This window comes from Apostichopus japonicus, chromosome 17, assembly GCF_037975245.1.
Source record: "Apostichopus japonicus isolate 1M-3 chromosome 17, ASM3797524v1, whole genome shotgun sequence".
Lineage (NCBI taxonomy): Eukaryota > Metazoa > Echinodermata > Holothuroidea > Aspidochirotida > Stichopodidae > Apostichopus > Apostichopus japonicus.
Window position 1 is genome coordinate 22,207,820 of NC_092577.1, and position 10,704 is coordinate 22,218,523.

The 10,704-nt window shown below is 37.3% G+C and overlaps 1 protein-coding gene across 1 annotated transcript; it reads left to right on the forward strand.

The window, feature by feature from the left end:
* The first annotated feature begins 6,733 nt into the window (after positions 1-6,733).
* LOC139954786 (uncharacterized) lies at positions 6,734-10,394 on the forward strand. The gene is made up of 3 exons (XM_071954718.1): positions 6,734-8,869; positions 8,999-9,104; positions 9,397-10,394. The coding sequence occupies exons 1-3, from the start codon at positions 6,819-6,821 to the stop codon at positions 9,625-9,627; spliced, it is 2,388 nt and encodes a 795-aa protein (XP_071810819.1). The 5' UTR covers positions 6,734-6,818; the 3' UTR covers positions 9,628-10,394.
* The last annotated feature ends 310 nt before the right edge of the window (positions 10,395-10,704 follow it).

Below are 10,704 nucleotides of genomic sequence, written 5' to 3' on the forward strand. Positions count from 1 at the left end.
CTGTAAAGAACAACTGCACCGGTGTACAAAAGAAATTGCCGAAGCTCTGTGGCTTTCCACCGTTCAAACTCATTCAGAGATCGAGGTTGGCGAGCAAATTCACGTGGTAGAGCACCATTCAACGATTGCAATTTTGCAGAAATTTCTCTGATAAGTTGAGGGCTCTGTCTTGTCTTTAGTGGACCTTTCAACCAAAGCTTCACCAGTCTGCGTGTCACTCCCAAACATACTAGGTGCATGTAGTCTAGAGGGAAGTTAGATACCATACCCAATGAAAGTTGGGATAGTGGAGTTTCCCATAGATGATGATTTTCATCTAGCATATTTCTAAATGACTGGTCAGTGCGATGATCTGCTTCTGTTTCTGGGAAAGTTACTTTGTAGCCACTATGACTCTTCATGTTTTTGACCATGGCTCATGCAGGGGCATCACATATGATTGCTGTCATAACCACTGTAAGCTTTTCTCCCTGAACTTGAATACCATTTTGCTCAACATTTTTGTAGTCTGCTACAAATTCATTCCAAAATTCAAAATCAGTTGGTTTCCTTTTCCCATAGTACAAGCCAATCACAAAAGGACACTTTCTCTCACATGTAGTGATCATACCTAATATGGGCCAAAACTGCGAGTTTCAGCTTTTGAATAGAGGTAAACCATCAGTTTACATGCATCGTTATTGTTTTGTATTTACAACTCAGGGACTTTTGTCTTGAGTTCAAATTAGAGGTAATTCCATTCTCAATCCCAACATGGTAATATTGACCCCCTGAGACAATTGCTGTGTCCACTTTGGTTTGCGTGCGTAGTAAAGTTCTAGGGTCTTTTGGAAGGTCAGGATGGTGTCACCTACAAGAGCGGGGTACAATTTAGCGCGTTCGAATGGAGGCTATCCGACCGATATAAAGACACAGTACAATTAAGTAATTCACAAAGACATCCAAGTAATCTTAATAATACAAATTTAATTCATCAAAGTCTCTTCTTTCTTAAATAAATAAATGAATATAATTCTAAGTCAATAATACCATGGATTCTAATATTCTCCTGCTGCAAGCATGGAATTGAGATACTTCACAAAGTTGAAACCATTTACAGGAGTTTAACATGTTTTAGGTGCTCAGACAAAATTTGGTTGTTTTCCAAAACGTATGATTTACTCAATACTAAAGTAGTTTGTTTGCCCCAGAAAAACTACGTAATTACTCATACCTCAATAGTGTTGATTTTACAATACGATATTACCAGTAGTTGAGAACAAGTTTACTTGTGAACACAATATTTAAAGTTCAAAATTCCACGATGTTCCAGTGTCCAATGCTTCTCAGTAAGAGACAGTTCTCGTAACTATAGATGTTACAATCATAAAGTTCTACCGCTCTTCAGTAGTATAAGATGTTACACCAGTCAGTGTGGATTGATTATCCCAGTAAGATGAAAGTCACTCGTTATTCTCGTTGAATCCCAAACGGATATAAAAGTGGCACTGTATTAAATAAGCAAGAACCCAAAACTTTTATATTTTGAATTCCAATTCACAATGCAATATATATATGTATGCTTTCATTTCAACCAATTTTGAGATGATTTTCATATTTCCAAAATAATAACTTCAAGCCGCTAGTAAATGGAATCATTTACTAAAAATTATACATCATTTTGGTCATTGCAAAAGTTGACCTAAATAATTTTATAATTACATTAAACTCATTTCTAACGTAAAAATAACTTTACTTTTATACGCTTGTAGAATAATGTTATGCCACATGTCGTACAACTTCAAAACTAGGCGCGGCACATTAAAATAATATCTTTCATTACGGTAAATTCACTAATTTAACACAATTTATCTCTTTTCATGCATGCTATACTTTCATTACCTAAATGCCATAAATAATGCATACATGGAAATGAATTTCATAGAACAATTACAAACCCTTTTACATTGTTTCTCCCTTACAGCAATATTTAACCAAATAATGTTTACTGTAAATACATGCTTTATGTCAAAGTTTTACTTACAATTATATCACATTTGACGTCCCTTGGTAAGCCCCGTAGTACAGCTGTAGCGATACAGGTCAGCATCCAATACTGCCAACAAACAGCTGCCCTCCTCAGACTCTATCAAGATTCTGGTACCCAGGCGACTTTTCCCAACACAATTCTTGCAAATGATGAAATCCAAATTCACAACATTTTGGCCTCCCGGCTTATATAGGTTTTCATAAGTGAAATAAATCCCATGCCATGTGTTGCAACGGAAAATTAAATCGGGCGCCTTACCAAGAGATATACATATAGAAATCATATGACTCTCACAGCATGGTGTTTTAGCTAAGAGTGATGTGTTTGTTCAGCACTAGCCTATACATGTAATAGCTAGTCCATTGTAAAGAAAATATGTCGCATCTATTAGCGCAGACAATAGGATCACCTGGACATTCCAGCCTTCCCTATTCATACCTGCCCCTATAATGCTGACACATTCCTACTACCTAGTCAGCATCATTATACTAGATCTGTCTGGTTCCCTGGATTAAAAGTTTTAATACACAACAGCTTGTTCATTCATGCAAAAGATGACCAAGCTTATCATTACCAATAGTAAAATACACTGTCCTATCTACTCTAATGTGACAGATGGTCATTTTGAAGAATGACAAGGAGCTCAGAGAGTGAAGCAGGAGAAATATTATACTTTGAGGCCCATTGCCCAAGCTCAATTTTCAGTGTGGAATTTATTTCATCACTTCCATCAATTTCACCATCTGAGTCAGAATATAGTTCATCAACATCTGAGTGAAAGGTCTGGAACAAATCACTGTGAACACCATCAGCAACACCATTTTCAGACAACTGTTCCAGTTTATGCAACTGCTGCAGTTGGCTCCTTTTTTCCTTGATATGTAAAGATTTATCATTGTCCTTCCTGGTGTTATCTATTGGTCCAGAGAAATTATTTTGCCAGCAAGATTCATCTAATATTGTTTGTTTGTAGTTTAACACTTCATCATTGATTTTTCTTCTCTTGGTGCGATATGATTGTGGACCATGATCCATGATGAGCTATCGGGGAGATAAACCAAGTTTGGAACAGTTACAGTACATACAGTACATACAGTTTAGTTTAGTTTTGTAGAAAAAAGGATCAGGAAGGACAATTAAGTCCCCATCAAGGACCCTATTGGAGAGAAGGAACCGATACACAAAAAGGGACACCTGATTACAATGCTTAAAATGCTTGTGTGAAGTTGTTTCAAAAATTTGCCTTGTTTCTGTATTATTTGTTGAAAACCAAATCCCAATTGCAAATTGTTCACCAGTATCCTTCAGTCTATTAGATAAGTAATAAGTGTAATGCATCATATATGTATTTATACCATGTCCATTTTAAATAAGCCTTTCTTCACTATTTTAGCTTCTTTATCTTATGGTTTCGAATGTTAAAATGTATATTTAGTAACAGAAATTCAGTTAAATTATTCGTTAAATAAAGGGGAGTTTTAACTTTACAACCTTTGCAAGCAATACTGTTTCTATGAATGTTATTTTTCAAGGTGTGAGTGCAGGAGGGAACTTTTCACATTAAGGCAAATCCCATTCCACAGTCAAGGTTGGCTGAAAGCGGCTACAAATTACAATCCTTTAACGGGAAAGTCCTACTTCTAGAAGGAAAAAGAGGTGTATGCCTTTTAGGCAATTTGTCCCAATTGTTTTTGAAAAAAAAGCTAACTGTGCTCAGTTGGTTGTATATATATATCTATCTCTATCTATCTATCTCTATCTATCTATCTCTATCTATATATCTCTATCTATCTATCTCTATCTATATATATCTATATATCTATCTATCTCTATCTATATATATATATATATATATATATATATATGCTATTATTTGATACTGGAGAGATATTGTACTTAATTTTGACAAGGCTTATAAAAGCTTCTGTTTAACATTTTATTGATTTAAATTCGCCTCTGTGGGAAGTACAGTGTTCCATGTGATATCATAAAACTTCGAAGTTTCCCAAAAAAATTATGTATAATTTAATTTCACATCACTTATGTATCTTCGACCCCAAATTGTGACATAAAATAAAGTGTTTCAAACCTCGCGATATATTTTTCACTTTCCGTTATTCCTTTGTTCAATTCTTGCAAAATTCAACGAAACTCACACTACTTTATACATATCAGTACACATCCTGATTGCAGCTGATCATTATCATGTCATAAAATGCACAGGTAATTCTTGAAAACGTACGTGATGGTTGGTGTCCAAGTGCGTCACGTACGTTTACTTTGCATGTTCACGTATTGTTTCACTGTCGGAATTCTACCGAGTTCATCTCTATGAGCACACGCTTTATAGATAAACCCTAGTAGTACTTCCACGAAAATTCCCGCAAAGCACGATTAATAATCGATGTCGCAAAATTCAGATCAACTCTCGTGTCCAAATCGTCACGTACGTTAAACGGCACTGTTCTACGACATGCCTTCAGTGAAATTTATTGATAAATCAGCAATCTACGTTCAATCAATCGATGGTAACCCACGCTACACTTACTTGTCCGCTTGAACTATAAAACAACTGTATAGGTGTAACATTGCGTGTGTAGTCCTGGTTTGACTATCGTATCACGTACGTTAAAAATATCTTCGGTGCTAAAAAAAATCCAGTTAAACCACAAGACATGTCATCCATCTGCTTACAATCTTGATGAGGAGAGCAAGGTAAGATATCCATCTTTGTATACTTCCACAAATATGGAAGGATTGTGTTAAAATTTGTCAAAAAATCGTAATTTTTGCTAACACCTTTTCTTGAGTTCTTGCGCACTGATCGTGTCTCTTAATAACGCACGTAAGACAGCTTTATAGTTTTTCAAATAATTTTCAAGAAACTGCCAGAAACTGGCCTAGAATAACGCTAGCCGTTCTAACTGTGCATACATTTTTTTGGAAAAGGGCAGCTTTTTCTTTATAATAAATCGCCAGGTATTCTAAGATAGATTACACTCTCGTCGTTCCGTACGTGATATTAGACACCATTAGCGCAAATGTTTTTCGTGTCCTGTCGTAAATACGTTAAACGCATTTCATTTTTTGTTAGGAATTTGTACATGTTTGAAACATAACTGTTAGCTTTTTCAGTCGTTTGATGTATTATTCACTTAAGCAAGGAACTTTGTAATTTCTGGGCAAAATCATGATAAGTTAATGAATTGCGATGGAAGTTTAGGCCTAGGCTCACGTACGTTATGTCTAGACACCGAAATCGCTTGCATTAATGGTGTCAAACATCACGTACGTAAATTTTTCAAACTATCACCAATTTTCGAGGTAGTGTGGCGAAAAAACTTTTCTCCTCATATAATTTTCAAGTAATCATGTGATTTTGTGTTAACGGTCATCACCTACATAATGAAGTATATCAATTTTAAGATGAAAAGAAGCACCTCTTCACGTACGTTATGCTTAGACAACAGCGTTGTTGTGTCCAAACAAACGAACGTTAAAAAGTTCGTTCATCATCTTCTTGTAACTTAGGGGACAAAACAATTCTAATAAAGCACGGTTATTTTACCATTTTGTATCGTTCTGAATGTTTGAAAGCCCATCAAATTAAGACTACAATTCTAGGGCAGAAGATAGCAGCCTGACAATTAACGTACGTTAGTGAAGACACTTCCGTCTGACCTGTCATTAGATTAGTGTTGGGTCCAGTTAAGCGATGTATATAGCATGTAAACAAACTGCTAGGCTACGTACTTTTCCAAAACGTTTATCGTGAACTGCTCTCGCAGTAACTTATGGTGTTTCAGTGTGACAAATGTACGGCCAAGCACACAAAAGTTGAACTGTTTTTCGCATGGACGTTTTTCAGAAAGAAAGGTGGGATTTTTTTTGGGGGGGGTGGGGTTAAATTTTTTTGGGTAAACCATGACAGCATATTTCTGGTGCAGGTGTGATAATAGTCCTGACTGGATAAAGCCAAGCCCTAAATATTGGAGATAATAAATACGTAGTAGCAAAAGATGTCATATGCAGAGGTTCCTTATCGGTTGTGTTACCTTGCAGTGTTTTTTTCCAAAAGTAAAACAAAATCACTAGTCCTTCTTTACCAAGCTTTTAGAGTAGTTCCTCTTGATGTTTAAGAAGTGTCGCAGTCGTCGGTAGAGAGCTGGTAAAAAAGGGGGGGGGGTGCTAGTATAAATCTGAGCAATGTGGTGATGAGAAACTACTTTTTCTTTATGTAGCCAGACCATTACTGATCCAATACTTGGTAGTCAGTAAACCAGTACTAAGCATATAGAATGTTTCAGCTTCAGGTCATTTGGGTTCATCATAGGTTGAAAGTGTGAAAACAATGTTAGCATGATTTCTTAATAAAGGTAGCTGTGACCAATTGTACACTTTGCATGTTGATGCATTATATTGAGCACATCAATCCTTTGCATTAATTCCCACAGTTACCAAAATGAAACTGCGACCAGGTACAAAGGTTAATCCCCCTTCTCTGTCAGAGGAAATTTTATGTTTACAACCAAAATGTAACAAAACGGGGGCTGAATACCAAAAGGAATACCGACTCAGGTTGAAGGAGTCCAAAGAGAAGAATGATGCCCATCAATACCATGAAAAGATCCGTGCAAAGCTGTGGAGGTTAAATCGCAGTGAGGATGGGAAAACAAATGATCGAGAGTTGAATAGATTGCGAGCAAGAAGGTATAGAGAAAGGAAGAAAGGTGAAGGAAAGAACACGACTAAAGCAACTAAGAAAAAGGTCACAAGGGCTGAGCGACAGATGCAGAAAGAGAAGTGGTGCCTATCAAAGAAAAAGCAAAGAGCACAAATGTCTTCCCAAGCTAAAAGGAGAATGAACGAAAAACGCAGGGCTAAGTATGCAGCCACGAAGGCAGCACTTACACCAGTTGGAAGTTTGACAGTTCCAGCAACCAATGGATTTACCTCATCTACTGCTAAGAGGAAAGCTGTGTCACGATCTTTACGCATTTTGCCAAAAGATCCAGAAAAGTTTGCAGAAGTGGTTAGTGCTTTTGTGAAAAATGCCACCCCAAGGAAGAAGACTGCATTAAAGCAAAGGTTAGTGCTAAGCCCATCACAAAAGAAGAGGCTCGACTTTCTAGCAGAAAATTCTGTGAAGTCTGTGGTCCAAGAGCTAAAGAAGACTCGCACCAAACGGGACTCGCAACTTCGTCATCTCCTACATGTAACCACGGCAATCAAGAATAAAGTAAACAAGCGGACTGCTCACAAACAGCTGGGGTTCAGTTGGAACTATTTGAAGAAGCCACATTTTCCACACTTTCAGAACTTAAGAAAGCACAGGACCGATGCATTTTCTACAACAAAAGCCAAAGTGGCCACAGATTTCTACAATCGTGGAGATATTTCTCGTGAAATGCCAGTTCGTGGCAAGACACCATTAAGAGTAATGGAATGTACAACTGCACAGGCATTCACGATTTTCAAGAGAGAGAACCCGGGATTTCGCATTTCCTTCAGCCATTTCCACAAGCTAAGGCCTGCCAAGACAAAACCAATTTCAAAGACTCAGCTTATGCAATGTCTCTGTGAGTATTGTGTAAACATTTCATTCCTTCTTGAAACTTTCAATAAGAATGCTCTCCACTATGGACATAAAGGTGCTATCATTCATGACAAGTACGCAGCATCTGATCTGACGCTATGCAACTACGTGAACAATGTTCCGAGGAAAGAATGTATTGACAGGACCTGTGAAAAGTGCGGCATTGGTAGAATGGACACCCACGTAGCTTCTCTTCTTGCTGCTCATGGACATGCCCCAGTTGAATGGAAGTCTTGGGAATTAGAAATGAAGGAAAAGGGGAAAAGAATGGGACTGTTAATGAAAAAAGCCTCTCTGTCTGACCTCACTGATGTCCTCAAAGAAAAGCTTGATCCATTTTCTAAACACCTTGTCAACGCTAAATGGCAAGCAATGCAGTTTGACAAATTGAGAAATAATCTCCCTCATTCATGGGTTTTATTTTGCATGGATTATGGCCAGAATTACAACTGCCATTTCCAAGATGAAGCTCAATCTGCTCACTGGTCTTACCAACAAGCTACTATACATCCCATAGTGGCCTATTATCATTGCCCAGATGATCAGTGCTCAGAAGTAACACGAGAGTCTATGGTATTTATTTCTGATGATAGATCTCATGACCATAAGGCTGTGCATCACTTTGTAACCCTAGCGAATGAACACATTTCTCGTCAAGGAGTGCAAATTAATAGAGAGATTCATTTTTCTGATGGAGCTGGTTCTCAATACAAGAACAAAAGCTCTTTCAATGATGCCTCATATGGAGTTAAAGATTACGGATTTCCTGTCGAAAAACATTTCTTTGGTAGCCGGCATGGCAAGGGCCCATGTGATGGAGAGATTGGGGTTCTGAAGAAATGTGCTGCAGTGGCTGTCAAAGGTAGACAAGTCATTATCCGTGATGCCCATGATCTATTCAAGTATGGTCAGAATTTCTTGTCACTTCCCAGAGATGTCCAAGAACATTCACATGCAAAGAGAACCTTCTTCTTTGTGAGGCAAGGAGAAGTTGTAACAGATTTTAGGATGGTTCGTAACAATGACCTGAAGCCGATTCCCCAAACTAGAGCCCTACATTGTTTTATCGGGATAGCACCTAGTGTTGTTACTGCATGTGAAAGAAGCTGTTTTTGTTCAGAATGTACTAGTGGAAAGTATGTCAATTGTAAGGATGCCACCTTTGTTGGAAAGAGAAGTAATTATGCCCTGAAATCTGGTTTGAGTCTGGAAATGGCAGATGGTCAAGAAGCTGATGCAACAAGGTTAGTAAAAGTGAATAAACATATAAGTTTGATTCTTTGAAGTATACCTTCTGTACCATCAAGTGATGATACAACCACACTGTAACTGTACTTACTGTAGGTTTCCTGTCTCTTCTTTTTATTTCACAGCAGTGAAGCCAATGGTCAAACCAAGCCTACCTATACCTATGCGAAAGGCAGTTTTGTTGCGGTTAAACTGTATGGGAAACAGTCATGTAATGTGTACTTGGCAGAGGTAAGAAAAAGGGTACTTTTCAACTACCAGCTGTAAACTTCAAGTGAAATGTAGTCTGCCTATCCAATAAGTTTGAAAAAGGAAATATTTTGGTTAGCAACTATATGTTGTGTGAAAGGGAGTATTAACAGTAATTGTTGAAAACGATGTGAAAACAAAATCTCTTTGCCGGTTAAAACAACTTTGTGTAAAATTATACTCTATAAACAGGGACTACCATGATCTCTTTGTAAGAAACCATTACGTTCTCATATAAATGTAACTTGTGCTCCTTTCTTGTTCAATACTTTAGGTACTTCAAGAATCTGAAGACGACATCCATGTCAATTTTATGAAAAGATGCGGTGACAACCTTTACAATTGGCCAGCCCAAAGAGATGTTTCTTGGGAACCCCGTGAAAATGTGGTATGCCAGATAGATTTTCCTGATCTCGCCAACAAAAGGGAACAGTTTCGCTTTAAGAAGTCACATTTAACCATCATCGAAAACCATCTTCGAGTAGAACCATATCAATTTAAATAAGGAAAATCATATTTCAAGTTTCACCGAGTAAATTTCAAACTATTGTGCAGTTAAACATTGAACCAAATTCTGTTCTCATCCCTTTTGGAGTTACTTAAAGCCATTTTTCTCCCATGTTATTCATTGTTGATCCTTTTTATATGTTCTATTTGATGTCAAACCTGAGGAAACTATTTGTGATTCCTTGTGTGTGATGCCTCGGCTCATAAACACTCTATCTTAGTGAGTAGATGATCCCTATTGTTTTTCAAAGGTCATTTGAGTTCGACAGAGTTGTCTAAAATCGTTTTAAATGCCATATCTCAAGAAGTGAAGTTGGTAAATTCTAAAATTTTTATATATGTAGCCCTTGGCAAGTATTTGATCGCTATTGTTTTTCATAGATGTTAAGATTCCTTGAATCAATTAGAAGTAAATATGAATAAATATGATCACTTAGGAAGTGAAATATGGTTTGAACTTCATCCTTATATGTAAAGGCATGCATTAATCAATATTTCAATACCACTGCACCTCTGGTCATTTCTGGTCAGCAATATGGGATGTTGCAAAATCCAAAGTCCCTTTTCATATTCGGCATGGAATCACTAAGTCATTTAACATTCTGGTTTACGTTTGACTTGTATCTGTAATACTTTAGTACTTCAGAGTAGCAATATAGAGCATCTTTTCGAAAGAATTTGGTGTCCATCATAACAAGCAGTGTGACGGTAGTACTTCAGAGCATCTTGTAATGATAGTTCAGTGTCCATAATAACAGCAGTGAGATGGCAGTACTTCAGAGCATCTTTTCAACATAGTTCAGTGTCCATCATAACAGTAGTGTCATGGTGGTAGTTTGGGTCCATGATAACAGCAGTGTGGTGATATGACTTCAGAGCATGTTCTCATTACAGTTTGGTGTCCAACATAACATCAGTGTGATGATATTACTTCAGAGCATCGTCTAATTTGTATTTTGGTGTCCACCATCACATACGTAACAAGGTCCATGACAGCTTTTTATTATATTTAGGGACAGTTTATTGTGTCATTGAGTAACTTTTGTGAGGGCAAACACCTTCATTGTGCCTTTCA